We start from the raw sequence: 16,587 nt of genomic DNA, 5'->3' as shown, positions 1-16,587 counted from the left end.
GTAGTGTTGTCCAGGGGGTGCTCTGTCCATCAGGGGTGCTCCCCCCAAGTGCTAAAAAAATAATATATTTTCTGTGTTTGTGAATTGTGTGCGCAGTAGCCGCACGTGCATCAACAAAGTAGTGCCAAGCGTGCGCCTGTGTCATAAGTAAAGGGCCGGCTGGCTTGACCGTTAAAGGGTGCTGTAACCCCCGAAAGTACACTCCAGTCCAAACCAAAAAAAAATTATTTTCTGTGTTTGTGAATTGTGTGCGCAGTAGCCGCACGTGCATCAACAAAGTAGTGCCAAGCGTGCGCCTGTGTCATAAGTAAAGGGCCGGCTGGCTTGATCGTTAAGGGTGCTGTAACCCCCGAAAGTACACTCCAGTCCAAACCAAAAAAAAAATAATTTTCTGTGTTTGTGAATTGTGTGCGCAGTAGCCGCACGTGCATCAACAAAGTAGTGCCAAACGTGCGCCTGTGTCATAAGTAAAGGGCCGGCTGGCTTGACCGTTAAGGGTGCTGTAACCCCCGAAAGTACACTCCAGTCCAAACCAAAAAAAAAATTATTTTCTGTGTTTGTGAATTGTGTGCGCAGTAGCCGCACGTGCATCAACAAAGTAGTGCCAAACGTGCGCCTGTGTCATAAGTAAAGGGCCGGCTGGCTTGACCGTTAAGGGTGCTGTAACCCCCGAAAGTACACTCCAGTCCAAACCTAAAAAAAAATTATTTTCTGTGTTTGTGAATTGTGTGCGCAGTAGCCGCATGTGCATCAACAAAGTAGTGCCAAGCGTGCGCCTGTGTCATAAGTAAAGGGCCAGCTGGCTTGACCGTTAAAGGGTGCTGTAACCCCCGAAAGTACACTCCAGTCCAAACCAAAAAAAAATTATTTTCTGTGTTTGTGAATTGTGTGCGCAGTAGCCGCACGTGCATCAACAAAGTAGTGCCAAGCGTGCGCCTGTGTCATAAGTAAAGGGCCGGCTGGCTTGACCGTTAAGGGTGCTGTAACCCCTGAAAGTACACTCCAGTCCAAACCTAAAAAAAAATTATTTTCTGTGTTTGTGAATTGTGTGCGCAGTAGCCGCACGTGCATCAACAAAGTAGTGCCAAGCGTGCGCCTGTGTCATAAGTAAAGGGCCGGCTGGCTTGACCGTTAAAGGGTGCTGTAACCCCCAAAGTACACTCCAGTCCAAACCAAAAAAAAATTATTTTCTGTGTTTGTGAATTGTGTGCGCAGTAGCCGCACGTGCATCAACAAAGTAGTGCCAAGAGTGCGCCTGTGTCATAAGTAAAGGGCCGGCTGGCTTGACCGTTAAAGGGTGCTGTAACCCACAAAGTACACTCCAGTCCAAACCAAAAAAAAAATTATTTTCTGTGTTTAGCCGCACGTATATATCAAATCGATATAACATAAATGGAGGACCAAACTTTCTCCGATAAAAATAAAATAGAGAAAGATCAAGAACCACTTCCTCCTAGTGCTGAAGCTGCTGCCACTAGTCATGACATAGACGATAACATGCCATCAACGTCGTCTGCCAAGGCCGATGCCCAATGTCATAGTAGAGGGCACATACAATCCCAAATGGCAAAGTTCAGGAAAATGACCTTGAAAAAGACATTTAAATCAGCTGAAGAGAAACGTAAACTTGCCAATATGCCATTTACGACACGGAGTGGCAAGGAACGGCTAAGGTCGATCCCTAGTATGTTCATGACTAGTGGTTCAGCTTCACATGACGATGGAAGCACTCCTCCCACTAAAAAAATCAAAAGAGTTAAGCTGGCAAAAGCACAGCGAAGAACTGTGCTTTCTAAGAAGATATCACAAATCCCCAAGGAGAGTCCAAGTGTGGTGGTGGTTGCGATGCCTGACCTTCCCAGCACTGGACGGGAAGAGGTGGCTCTTTCCACCATTTGCACGCCCCCTGCAAGTGCTGAAAGGAGCACCCACAGTCCACTTGCTGATATGCAAATTGAAGATGTCACTGTTGAAGTACAACAGGATGAGGATACTGGTGTAGCTGGCGCTGAGGAGGAAGTTGGCGAGGAGGATTCTGATGGTGATGTGGTTTGTTTAAATCAGGCTCCGGGGGAGACAGTTGTTGTCCGTGGGATGAAAAAGCCCATCACGGTCATGCCTGGGCAGAAGACCAAACATTCCACCTCTTTGGTCTGGCAATATTTCTATCCAAATCCGGACAACAACTGTCTTGCCATATGTACCATATGTAAAGGTGAAATAAGTAGGGGTAGGGACGTCAACCACCTAGGAACATCCTCCCTTATACGGCACCTGCAGCGCGTTCATAAAAAGTTACTGTCAAGTTCAGAAACTTTGGCTCAGACCGTAAGCAGTCCAGGGACACCTAAATCCCGTTGTCCTGTTGTATCCAAGCGCCTGCAAACCACACCGTCAACTCCCTCCTCGTCAATTTCCTCCTTAGTCAGGATCGGAAGTAGTCCTGCAGGCCATATCACTGGCATGACTGACTCTCCTATCCGGGATTCCTCCGGAGGATCCTGCATTGCTACGCCTACTGCTGCCGCTGCTGCTGTTGCTGCTGCTGCTGGGAGTCGTTCATCATCCCAGAGAGGAAGTAGGAACACCACTACTTTTACTAAACAATTGACCCTCCAACAGTCCTTAGCGAGGAGGATGAAGTACGACAGCAGTCATCCTGAAGCAAAACGTATAACTGAGGCCTTGACTGCTATGTTGGTGTTAGACGTGCGTCCGGTATCCGCCATTAGTGCAGTGGGATTTAGACAATTGATGGAGGTAGTGTGTCCCCGGTTCCAAATCCCGTCTAGATTCCACTTCACTAGGCAGGCGATACCGAGACTGTACAGAAACGTCAGAAAAAGTGTCCTCAGTGTCCTGAAAAATGCCGTTGTACACAATGTCCACTTAACCACGGACATGTGGACAAGTGGAACAGGGCAGACTAAGGACTATATGACTGTGACAGCCCACTGGGTAGATGTATCACCTTACGCAGCAACAGCAGCAGCGTCACCAGTAGCAGCATCTCAGAAACGCCAGCTCGTTACAAGGCAGGCTACGCTGTGTATCACCGGTTTCAGTAAGAGGCACACCGCCGACAACCTCTTAGAGAAACTGAGGGAAATCATCGCCCAGTGGCTTACCCCACTTAGACTCTCCTGGGGATTTGTGATATCTGACAACGCCACCAATATTGTGCGGGCATTACATCTGGGCAAATTCCAGCACGTCCCATGTTTTGCTCACACAATAAACTTGGTGGTGCAGAATTTTCTGAAAAGCGACAGGGGCGTGCAGGAGACGCTTTGGGTGGCCCGAAAAATTTCTGGCCACTTTCGCCATTCAGCGACTGCGTGCCGAAGACTGGAGCGCCAGCAAACACTCTTGAACCTGCCCCGCCATCACCTGAAGCAAGAGGTTGTGACGCGGTGGAACTCAACCCTCTATATGCTTCAGAGGATGGAGGAGCAGCAAAAGGCCATACAAGCCTATACATCCACCTATGACATAGGCAAAGGAGGGGGTATGCACCTGACTCAAGCGCAGTGGAGAATGATTTCCGTGTTGTGCAAGGTTCTTCAGCCCTTCGAACTTGCCACACGTGAAGTCAGTTCAGACACTGCCAGCTTGAGTCAGGTCATTCCCCTCATCAGGCTTTTGCAGAAGCAGCTGGAGAAAGTGAAGGAGGAGCTAAGACGGAGCGATTCCGCTCGGCATGTGGGACTTGTGGATGAAGCCCTTCATTCGCTTTGCCAGGATTCCAGGGTGGTCAATCTGTTGAAATCAGACCACTACATTTTGGCCACCGTGCTCGATCCTAGGTTTAAAGCCTATGTGGTGTCTCTCTTTCCGGCCGACACAAGCCTGCAGAGGTGCAAAGACCTGCTGGTGAACACACTGTCAGCTGAAGCGGAACGTGACACGTCAACGGCTCCTTCTTCATTTTCTCCCGCAACTGGGGCTGCCAGGAAAAAACTTAGGTATCCTAAGCAACCCGCTGGCGGTGATGCAGGGCAGGCAGGACCAAGTTTGGACATCTGGTCCGGACTGAAGGACCTGGCAACAATTTCTGACATGTCTACTGTCACTGCATATGATACTGTCACCATTGACAGAATGGTGGAGGATTACATCGGTGACAGCATCCAAGTAGGCATGTCAGACAGTCCATACCTGTACTGGCAGGAAAAAGAGGCAATTTGGAGGCCCCTGTACAAACTGGCTCTATTTTACCTGAGTTGCCCCCCCTCCAGTGTGTACTCCGAAAGAGTGTTTAGTGCAGCCGGGAACCTTGTCAGCGAAAGGCGTAGGAGGTTGCTTCCACAGAATGTGGAGAAGATGATGTTCATCAAAATGAATTATCAGCTCTTCCAGGGAGACCAGCCTCCAGAACGTACAGAGGGACCTGTGGTGGTGGATTCAAGTGGGGACGAGTTAATACTTTGTGAGGATGAGGATGTACACACTGAAGAGGGTGAGGAATCGGTGGATGAGGAGGATGAGGATGACATCTTGCCTCCGTAGAGCCAGTTTGTGCAGGGACACATTAATTGCCAGCTTGTTTTGTGGGGGCCCAAACGAACCAATCATTTCAGCCACAGTTGTGTGGCAGACCCTGGCGCTGAAATGATTGATTTGTTAAAGTGTGCATGTCCTGTTTATACAACATAAGGGTGGGTGGGAGGGCCCAAGGACAATTCCATCTTGCACCTCTTTTTTTCTTTGCATTATGTACAGTTTGGGGCCTAGTTTTTCTAACTGCCATCCTGTCTGCCACTGCAGTGTCACTCCTAGATGGGTCACGTGTTTGTGCCGCCCACTCGTGTCGCTTAGCATAGTCATCCAGCTACCTCGGTGCAACCTTTTGGACATAAAAACACTATTGTGAGGTGTGAGGTGTTCAGAATAGACTGGAAATGAGTGGAAATTAAGGTTATTGAGGTTAATAATAGCATAGGAGCAGAAAAACCTACAAATTCTGTGATTTTAGCTGTTTTTATGCTTTTTTTCAAAAAAATACAGATCCAAAACACAAAACCCAGAACCCAAAACACGGAAGGGTGGTTTTGGCAAAACCAATCCAGATCCAAAACACGAAGAAAGATCCAGATCCAAAACCAAAACACAAAACACGAAAAGTGGCCGGTGCACACCCCTAATATATATATATATTGAATGAGCGTTGATAAATTAGTAGTCACTCCATAGGTCTAACTTTAAAATTAGGAACACAACACTCCATCCAGAAGGCACCCTGGGGCTCACGCAGAGTTGAGTGGTGTATCTTACGTTTATTTGCACTGCTCATGTAACGGTAATGGGTGCCCGCTAGCACGAGCTATGCAGAGTTGTACATATTTGTATTGCATTAACACTTATGACCGAAGAAGCAGAACTGGGGTGTGATGGGGAGGTCTTTCATAGACAACGTTTAGTGAAAACATGTTCACCCAAATGCATGCCATGCCGACCTAAGTGTAAGTACTTTACTAAGCATTATTAGTAGCAAATCACATGCATATGCTACAGGCACAGATGTGGTCCCAGGACTGCATGCCGGTGAATGTATACTTTTCCCATGCACGCTTCTTTTGAATAATATATGCCTGATTTATAACCAGCTCTGCATAAGGCATACTATAAAAAATGTAACAAAAAGTCCCTGTTTCCAACTGAACAGTGCTGTATTTGGCAGCATGGTAGCCCAATAGAAACACACTTCAACAATGGTAACAAGCAGAGACGGACTTGGGCTGTAAAACAGCCCTGGAATCCCTCTGTATGTGCGCATCGTAGGCGTGTGCACAGACATGGGGTGTGGTCATGCCTCACAGGGCGTGACTTCATGTCACGCCACCTCTCTCTCCATGCCGGCAGAGCAGAGCACCAGGAGGCGGAGCTGCTTAGATAGGTTTTCAAGCCAGACCGGCCCAACAGGCCATCGGCCCTTCTGGCATTTTCCAGATGGCCAGTCCAGCCCTGGTAACAAGCAGCTGTAACAAACCAATAGCCATAGCAAAAAAGAAAAGTAGCAGGTTAGCAGCAATGCTTGCAATTGGATTCTATGCATACTTACCTACCTTTCAGAATCTCTTCCCGGGAGAAGCCCGGGTAAGAGAAGCAGCAGGGGGCTGATGGGGGCGGGGCATAATGAAACACGTCATTAAGCCCCGCCCCCTCGTGGCAAAACTGCAGCGATTGGGTAAAATTTACATAGGGGTCGGGGCCAAATGCTGTGATTCATGCAGAATCACATCTTAACCCCCGCCCCCTTCACGGAGACCCACGATCGCCGCGGGTATTCTCCTCATTCTGCTCACTTCACTAGGAAGTGGGCAGAATGCGGGAGAAATGCCTACCCTTCCGGGGGTGCGGGGGGTTACCCGAAAAATCGCGAGCCTCCCGCGAAAACCGGGAGGGTAGGCATGTATGCTTCTATGTCTTCTACTTCTATTACCAGTGAGAAGGGTATTGAAATATAAATCTTCTTGCACAGAAAAGAGATGGAAATCACAGCAATGGTAAATCTATATTTCACTAGACAAATGCTGTGCTCTTGGATCTAGAGAGAAAAGACAGCCACTGCAATCAATCAGTAGTTTTCCAATACAGCAATCTTAAGAGCTCCAAAAATAGTCAAATGTCCAATGTATTCAATTTAATACACTATATACTGGGATTCTGGTAAGTCTTGTAGTTACTGTAACATAAAGCAGGTTTAGAAGACAGTGTTCTACAGGGATAGAAAACCAACACCACTTTGCAATATTTATTGTGAATGGCCAGTAGCAACATGCCATAGAGTGTGTGTCAGCAGGTTGAATTAAGTTTTGTGGAGGCCCCAGGACACCTAGAAGAGGCAATACAATTGTTAATAAGATGCTGGAGATGCTTTTAAAATGTATAAAGTGTGAATACTCCCAGCATCAAATATGTGTTAAGTACACTTTAGTGCCACCCATTCACATTATGCAACACAGAAAGCCCAGCTCACCTATGCCACATTGCCCCTACACTGGATATAGAGCTATGTGGGGGCTACCAGTCTGAAGGGACACTGCTTATCTGCCCCAGCCACTGTGCTGTTAAACTGGTTCTGCATCTCAGGATTGGATATGAGCATCATGTGATCAGTTTTCATACAACCCTGGAAAGGCCTTTTTGAAGGTATAAATGAGTCAACAGGTTTAAAAGTTTGGAAGTTATGTAAATGAACTGGTAAATATACAAGTCTGCTGGAATTGTAGTCTGTAGTTTCTAGTATCTAGATATAAGGAAGCCAAACATTTATTAATACTTAAAAAAACAAATAAAAAATCGTCTGTTAGTAAATGTGTAATTTAACCCCAGAAAAACAACATCGATGTTGATCGATTTTGACTGATTTTGAATCAATTAAAATCGACCTTTAATAAATATACCACTTTAAGTAGTACTAAGTACTAAGGGCCTGATTCAGACCCTCTCGCAAGCAGCCGCTCGTTCGTACGCGGCCGATGTTATGCAATATGCATTGCAGTGCGCAAACTAGTCCGAGCGATCGGGAAGCACTCGCTCGCCCAGCAAAAACAGCCCAGTAGAATAAGTGACAGGAGAGGCTGTTTGTGGGTGGTAAAAGGGGCAGGCCAGTAGTAACGGGGGAGTAGAGGTGTGAATTTCCATACGCTGGGAACAAGCGGCCGCATCTAGCGAGCGGGTCTGAATCAGGCCCTAAAAGCAGAAGGCAGATCTAAAGGGCCCCCATACATCTGCGATGGATTGCCGCGATCCTGTGATCCTGCAATCCGGCATTGCAGGATCGCTGAAATCTAACAAAAAAATTATCGCGATTGGCAAATCAGTGAAATTTAACATGTAGAATTTCACCGATCCTGCGACGGATCACGGAACATATATGGCGTTTCCGATCGCTACATCATGACAATCCGTCGCAGATGTATGAGGACCTTTACAAATGGGTTGAAGACAGGAAAAAACTACAAAATGCACCAGTAAGAAGAAAGTGTTTATGAAAGTCTCATATAGACTGAGAGGCTACTGGGAAGGAGCTGTAGCTGAGCTCGTAAGCAGTCAAGGGGAAAGATAGAAAATTAGGATATATAAGAAAATAGAAGAACACAGACTCTCCCCAGATATCCAATTAAATGCATTCCAAACATGCAAGACCCAAGCTTTATGGGAAAATTATATTTTGCCTTGTTTTCAGCTGTGATTACGCATGCAATCGGACGATTATTGCGATCTGCGCATGCATCGCAGTGCGTGTGCATGAACTAGTCACTGCGATCGGGACTGCGAGACTACGCAGACCCATCGCAGAGTGATTGACAGGAAGTGCCATTTGTGGGTGGTTATGGGGGGGTGGTCGGCGAAATACAGGCATGCCAGTTGGTTCGAACGCCGTTGCATGGACGTTCATAAATTATCCACTGTGATGCCATACACAGTGCGTGCAATGAGGTTAGCAATTCCTGAGTAAAGTCAGAGCTTGTGAATTTTGCAGTCTTGACAAATATTACGGATGTGTGTAAGGTAAGGTGGGCGTCCCTATGTAGTGCTGCGATGGCATAGCGATCGCAATGGATTAGCATATCTTCGCAGCCAGACTGCGTGAGTAGTCGCAGCCGCGATTGCAGTTGCTATCCGTAGTGAATCAGGCCCTGAGTCAAATCAGAAATGCTCATCCTTATCTAATAGTGCCAGCAGACATTAGCAAACTAATCTCTAAAGCCCTCTCCAGGGACTATCCTTGGCTGGGAAGATCCCTGTGTCATTGTATATGGTGGTCTATATTTTAACACATTTTACTCTGGATAAAAAGCAATGGAATTTGTTTTGCAAATATTCATTACAAATTAGATTTTTTAAATAATATTTTTCAGAATTTTTTTACTTTATTTTATTTTATTGGTTTTAATTGAAATCTATATATAACGGCCTTATAAAATAAAATTAACATTCCTCCACCAAAATCACCATAATCCTAAACAATTATACAAAACCTGAAACACAGCTAAAATCTCCATAAATTCCGTGGTAAATTAAATGTTTTGTACACTTTCAACAGGGATGCAATCTAAGTAGTGTACGAGGGAGACACTGAAACTAACATCCACACCCAGAGAAGAGTCAGCTAACAAAACCACAACAAGCATGGCAGTTAGAACTGACAAAAACAATAAAAGGGTTTAATCCTGAAGCTGCCTCAGCTGTTTTAACTCTGGGCCTGATTCAGCAGAGCACGCAAGTGTACTGCTGATTGTAGAACATCGGGAATCTGCACATGCGCAGGACCCGTTCTGCGCATGTGTAGAATGGGTCCTGCATTATCTCACACATGCCCCCGTACATCTCTGCCTGATTTACAGGCAGAGGCATTTACAGGGTGGTGTGGGAGCGGAGACTGCCTGTGTTCCCGGAAGCGGGTGCATGTTGCAGATTCCTGGCCTCGCACGCCAGCCAGCCTGCATCAGCTGAAGCTTAAGGTGGCCATACACGGTGCGATTTGTAATCGCATCTGATGTCACATACGATTTCCCTTGAAAATTCTTCCCTTCAGATTATGTACGGTTTGTGTTTAAAATGCAACGATTACACATAAGACCATACGATTTGATCTATCGTACATGACTTGAAATCATATAAGATAGATCGTATGCAGCAAATTACCACACGATGCATCTGCTGGAATGTCAATATGGGAGGGCTTATCTTGTGGGCATAAAGGCAGCAGCCATTTTAAGATTTTTGCACACTCTGCTCCGTGACTAGTGAGTCTAAGTTTACCCTGCTGCACGTTGTACTTTGCTAGTGTGTTTTGTTTTGTTTTAAGGCTTGCCTTTACAAAGTGTGATTTCAGCTTTCTTGATAGATTCCTATTGCAATAAGCTTCTGCTAGCCTATGGCTATCTGTGGCTGAAAGATGAAGGAGTTCAGGAGAGAAGGAGGAGGATGAGGTCCTGCTGGACCAAGGAGTGGCTGACGAGGAGGGAGACTCGCTCCCATATGCCCCTGCTGATGGAGCTTAGGGAGAATAACCCGGACGACTATCGCAACTTCCTGCGAGTTGTTGCGTCTGGTGACTCCCTGTATCCAGAGGCAGGAAACCAATATGAGGATGTCCATCCCGGCTGAGGAGAGGTTGGTGGCTACCCAGCGATATCTGGCGACAGGACGGTCTTTTGGAGACCTGAAGTTCGGCACCCTCATTTCTGCCCAGACGTTGGTGCGCATCATCCCGGACACCTGTGAGGCCATTGTGAAAGTCCTGAAGTTACACTACTTTAAAGTAAGTAAAAACTCTACTCATTTTTTTGTGTAAATTTTTTTTTTATTATTTATGTATTTTTTAAGCAAATTAACCAACATGGCTGTATATATAAATGTATAAATGTTTTTTTTTAACATAACTGCAAAACCAACATGGTTTAATTTTATTTGTTTACCAAAAACAAATGTTATATATTAAATATATAAAAATTGCAACATCAGCTAGTTCTTTGTCGCCCAATACCAGCTGCATGGTATGCAGTGTGTCAGATGACGGATTGAACAGGCCAAGAAGCACATGGCGCAAGTACAGATTGAGGCCCCGGCAAACAAAAATCAGTCCTTGCGCCATGCGCTTAATGGACCTGCCCAATCCCCATCATCCGCACCCCATACCATGCAGCAGGTATTGAAAAAACTGGCTGATACAGTAGTAAATTTGCAAATTACATATTATTCCATTGTGTGGGTTGCTCATCTTCCACCAACATTGCACTATATACGCCTGAGGTTGTTGAGGGGTTAGTGGTTTGCGGCATTGAAAAACTGGGATGGGGTGTAGGCTGGTATGCAGTTGGTCCCATTTGTGGTGTGGCCTGGTAACTTGGTGGAGGGTAACTGCAGGATGAACTGTGGGATGTAGATGGGCCATACCAGGGCTGCATCATTGTCTGGAGGACTAAGTCATCAGTGAGCCTTGTAGTGCTAGCCAGATTTTGAGATCTCCCCTGGATTACAGTTTCATACAGAATCCGTTGGGCATGTATTTGTTGGCTTTCAACCATTTCGCTTAAACTGCTCGCAATGTGTGTGCCAAGGTGGTCATACATGTTCAACGGTTTGTTTAATGCCAGCTTGACCTGGTCTAACAGAGGATCCTGTGTAACCGGGTTCTTGCGCTGGTATCTCCGGCATTTAGTAGTAGGTTGTGAGACCTCACTGATATCTGCCTCACTGGCACTTTGGGAGGGATTTTGTGGGATGACTGTCAAGTCGAGGTTAGGTGTTGAAGGCTGTTGGAGGAAAGACAGAATTGATTACTGTTAGTTTCAGGTTTTACAAATGTTTAATTACATTTTGTCTTTACTCTAGTTCCCAACAACGGTGGAGGAGTGGAAGACCATTGCAGAGGTGCATAGTGCTTATGGCGGTTGTGAACGCGAATTATGAATTTATTTTTGTTGATGTGGGCAAAAATGTCATTTAAGCAAACCCTCTTCTATGAGAGACTGACATCCCAACACCTGAACCTGCCACCAACGAAGCACGGCCTAAACTATGTTTTTGTTGCTGATGAGGCGTTTGCTCTCCACGAGCATTTGCTGAAGCCATATGCACAACACGCTCTGACAATAGAAAAGTGTATATTCAACTACCATCTTTCCATGGCGCAGAGAGTAGTTGAAAACACTTTTAGGATTTTCCACACAAGCATCAACCTTCATGTGGACAAAATAGATACTATTGTCTTGGCCTGCTGTGTTCTCCATAATTTTCTAAGGAAAAAAAACAACTTTACGCAGTATGGCATCAGACACAGCTGTGCCTGATGACCGGGAACATCTTGAGGAAACACTGTCTATGGTTTCTGTGGCCCCATCCTCAGTATTGGCAACAACAGGAACTGCAAGGGCTAAAGAGGTCAGAGAGCAATATATGACCTACTTCAATGGAGTGGGGGCAGTACCATCGCAGGAGGACAGTATACGTTAATGAACTATAGTTGGCATGTGAACGTGTAAATAAAAATTAATGTAGTGTATAAAAAACTGTATTATACTTACTACTTCGCTGGAGGACGCTTGTTCATTTTCTGTGTTGTCCCCACCAGCTTCCTCAGGAACACTGTCAATCAATAAGGCCTGTGACGGTCGCTGAGGCTCCTGCAGGAATTTTAGGAGATCAAAATACCACAGTGTACTGCAGTATAAATCAGTTGTCCCCTGCTCCAGATGCCCGAGATTCCTTTTGTTTCCAATTCTCTCGGACATACAGTATACTGTTCTCAAATTTTCGATCTTTGCTTGACCCAATCTGGATCCGCTTACTTGGACAATCGCCTGGACTGTAGCAGCTCTCTTATGTTTGTTGTGATAATCTGCGTTTTTCATACGCCACAAACATTCATGTTGGTGGTACTGCTCAATAAATTCGGTTAGGAATTTTTTTTCCAATAGCGCTTGTCATTCCTGTTGGAAAAACAAATTGATAAAAAATATATTTATAAATGGTTACCCTTTTAATGTTTTGATGTGTGAAGTTTTTAAAATAGTTTTTACAGTTTTAATGTTTTGATGTTTGAAGGTTTTAAATTAGTTTATAGGTTTTAATTGTTTAAATAAAAATTGTTTCCAAAATGTACTATGGGCCTGATTCAGAGGCGCACACTATTTGCGTGCGCTCGCTATGAATCAGGGCATCCCTATTTTTTTTAATTCCGGCCTCCAGGCCGCTCGCACAGCTGTGGGTGACCACCCACAGCTTGTGCGAGTGGCCTGGCGATGGTCGTGATTATCACGACCATTGGCATTTTGAGGAGACCCTTGTGGTAGGGACTCAGCACTCGCAATGCCATGTGGACTTCCAGCTCTAATAGAGTTGGAAGTCCACTACTGACATCACCCTATGTTTTTATAATTTTTTATTTAAAAAAAAACTGTTTTGGGTTTTAGAATTATTTGTAAAGGGGGAATACAAGCATTGTTTATATTCAGCTTTAGCCAAGAGGTACAATAATGGCGTTGTGTATTATAAACAATGTTGGGCTTCTATGTTTAGGTATGGACACATTGGTGGGGCATTGGTGAAGCAGGGGTTAATACACATTGGTGGGGCAGTGGTATCCATTGGTGGGTCATGGGTTAATACACATTGGTGGGGCAGTGGTATGCATTGGAGGGTCAGGGGTTAATACACATTAATGGAGCAGGGGTCAATACACATTGGTGGGGCAGTGGTATGCATTGGTGGAGCAGGGGTGATGGTGCAGGGATGTATATACTCACTTGAACGCAATCAAGTCAACTTTGGACAGACGAGCAAAACAATGCTTATGTTCTCTTCTCCACGTCGTCTGACACAAAATGGTGGCGGGCAGTGGCCAGGGACATCACAGATCCTACATCGGATCGCATATGAACAAAAGTACATACAATGTGTGTCACATTGTACATGATCGGTTGAGATCTCTGCAAAACAATCTGATCTGCGATCCAACTAGAGGACGCTCGGGGACGCACATTGGGGTCGCAGAACACACAAAAAACAGCTATTTTCATACGATTGGTCTGTACAACCCGCCGAAATTGTCCATATCGGGTTAAAAATTGCATGGTGTATGGGCACCATTACTCAGCTGGCCGATGCTGTCCAACATCGCGACCTCTTTCGCAGCGCTGGGATCGCAGATGCAGCAGGACATTTCAGACACCTCTGCATTTGCATATTAGCAAGGACGGAATTGCAAAGTTGCTTGTGGGCGGCTTTGCAATTCCATCCTCTGCTGAATCAGCATCTCAGTCCCTACTAGCACCAGATCTCACAGAGCTTAACTCCCTCTTCCATGACTCGTAACTTTCTCAGATGTGCTAATAAAAAGTTTAGGTTAAAAAGAAACTAAAGATACAAAATTACTTTTTTCTTTTCCTTTCTCTCTCGTTCTTGTTCTCTCTATATATGTACCCCCTTCCCTTTTGTTTTCTCCCTCATTCTCATTTTAAGGTTTAAATGACTGCTTGGAATAAAACTGCATTTTTTTACTTTTTGGGCAATATATCAGACCAGCTGCACATTTCTACTTGTATATCATTTTGTAAAATTGTTCCTGTAGCTATTAGAAGAATGTACAGTATTCCTTTTTTAGTTTCTCATCTGTACAACTCAAGCTGGGTACACACTTAAAACGACGTGTGTACCCAGCGATGTGGCACATGACCCAGCTGCCGACAGGCTGACATATCGGGTGGTCCATTCACACTGGGCGATCCAGTGCCCAACCACCCGATATGCCAACCCCTGCATAGCGCTACATGGGATTGTCAGCCGCATCACCTAACCTTACTGCATGTAGAAAAGATCAGGCGATGAGGCTGATGAGCGTTGCATGATGTAGTGCATACACAGGGCCTGATTCAGAGCCGGACGCTCTTTAAGAGCGCTCGCTCTGAATCAGGGCGTGTTTTTTTTTTTGTTGCGGCCTCCTGGCCGCTCGCTAAGCTGTGGGTGACAACCCACAGATTTTGCGGACGGCCAGGTGATGGTCGCGATGGTCACGACCATCGGGGCTTGCAACGAGACCCTTGTGGTAGGGTCTCGTCCGTTGCAAGCTCCAGAGAGCTTCCTGCTCTAACAGAGCAGGAAGCTCTCCACTGACATCACTGGTGATGTCAGTGGTGCCTCCCACAAACAGCAGGCGTTTGTGAAGCCACCCCCCGTCCCGCCTACAAAACGGGGCGAGCTGCCGATCAACATCGACAGCCGCCCCTTTTGTAGTGAGTCCCAGAGCGAGAGAATTTCTCTCTCGCTCCGGAGCTTGCGCATGCGCGCGGCATGTGCCGTGCGTGCGCAGTACCCCACCATCGACCCGCTTGCGAGCGCTATGCGCTTGCGAGCAGGTCTGAATCAGACCCACAGTACACATTTTTAACGATTTGTCATTCCGATGTGTCAGAGTCAGCAAAATCGTTAAAATTATTGTGTAGTGTATAGGGTCCTTAAGTGAAGAAAAAAAACTATAAAGAAAAAACTTAAAAGTTCTGAAACAAAACTTACGTTCTAATGACAACCATGAAGCTGTATGCAATGGTGCCAATTCCAACTAGCAAATAAGAGAGAGGTAGCCTAAACTGGAGCCATCCAATGGTCCTTTGACTGTTGTAATAACCATAGAAGAGGACAGAATATTGTGCAAATCCCTGAAACAAAAATATAACACAGGATGTCAGTGAAAACAAGAAGATAACAGAACACACGGGGGCTCATGTAGAGTTGGGTGCATTTTACAACTAAAGCGCTGGGGGAAAAATGCGTCTAAAAAAAATCCAATTCCTTGTGGGTTGGGTATGGTATGCCGGCACTCGGGATACCGGCAGTAAGAATCCTGATGACGGCATCCCGATAGGGTTTGGATACCAACACCTGTCGGTAAGTATCCTAACCATGCTCCTAAACCTCCTTCCCTGCACCCAAAACCTCTAAACCTAATCTTCCTCCCCTAGTGCCTAACTCTAACCCCCCCCACTAGTGCCTAACTCTAAACCTCCCCCTAGTGCCTAACCCTAACACCTAACCCTCCCCCTAAGACCACTACTTACCGTCGGGATGCCGGCAACAGGATTCTGACTGGTGTCGGGATTCCGGCATCGGCATTCTGAGCACCGGCATCCCGACAGCCGGGATAATAACTACATCCCTTCCTTGTGTCTGATGAGCTGGACATATTTCAAAATGTGCATAGTTCTTCTATAGTAACATACACCAGGTTTAATGGAAAATATTAGCAAATGGGCATCCTGTAAGGTATAGAGATGTAGCTGTACAGTGTTGGTAACAAATACTAAAGTTACATTACACAATTTAATAGAAGTGTTATTACTTATCCCCCTTAAAAATTAAATTGGACTATTTTAACTGCTGTGCTGCAATGGCAAATATCAGTTAATTTATGCAAATAGATTGACATGACTTCAAATAATATAACAGCCACAACAGTGATTTATATACTATTGGCGGGAGAGGTCTAATCAGCCAATCAGAAGCTGTTGACTATAGTCATCATAATAATCATTGTGTATTTTGCATCAGAGGTTTCGGTATATAATGCCGGCTGTCGGGATGCCTCCTGTCAAAATACAGACAGCAGCATCCCGATGGTTAGTATCCCGACGACAGGAGTCGGGTAAGTATACTTACCTTTCCCACTTCTCCCCATAACCCTGCCTTCTTGTAGCCTAACCCTCCCCACCCTGCACCCTAACCCTCCCTGTTAGTGCCTAAACCTAAGTCTCCCCCCTTTGTGCCTAAACCTAACCCTCCTCCCTTAGTGCATAACCCTAACCTCCCAGTGGTGCCTAACCCTAACACTCCCACCTAGGGGTGCCTAACCCTAAACCCCCCAAAACCTAACCCTAACCCCGCTATGCTGCCTAAACCTAACACTCCCCCCCATGGCTAAGAGCTAAGGATGCGTCGAGATTAAGATAGGCATCAGTATTTCGACGCCTATCTTAAGTCCCGTGTCGGGCTTCCCCCGTCGTGATTTAGACCGGCGGCATGCCGTCGTCCAGACTGATAACTACAGTACATCCCCCAACAAGAGCGCATTTCTATGAACTT

At 45.8% G+C, this 16,587-nt stretch overlaps 1 protein-coding gene across 1 annotated transcript in view; it reads right to left on the bottom strand.

Moving 5' to 3' along the window:
• Nucleotides 1-16,587, bottom strand: part of LOC148442288 (transmembrane channel-like protein 1) — a 152,256-nt gene that overhangs the window by 48,348 nt on the left and 87,321 nt on the right. Inside the window, exon 10 of the mRNA XM_088464078.1 lies at nucleotides 15,025-15,167. Within this exon, the coding sequence (XP_088320204.1) occupies nucleotides 15,025-15,167 (143 nt within the window). The remainder of the gene's footprint in view (nucleotides 1-15,024; nucleotides 15,168-16,587) is intronic.

Source organism: Taudactylus pleione, unplaced genomic scaffold (genome assembly GCF_031769625.1).
Source record: "Taudactylus pleione unplaced genomic scaffold, aTauple2 ptg001573l, whole genome shotgun sequence".
Classification (NCBI taxonomy): Eukaryota; Metazoa; Chordata; class Amphibia; order Anura; family Myobatrachidae; genus Taudactylus; species Taudactylus pleione.
The sequence above is the reverse complement of the archived record's forward strand: the minus strand, read 5'-3'. Positions and strand labels throughout refer to the sequence as shown.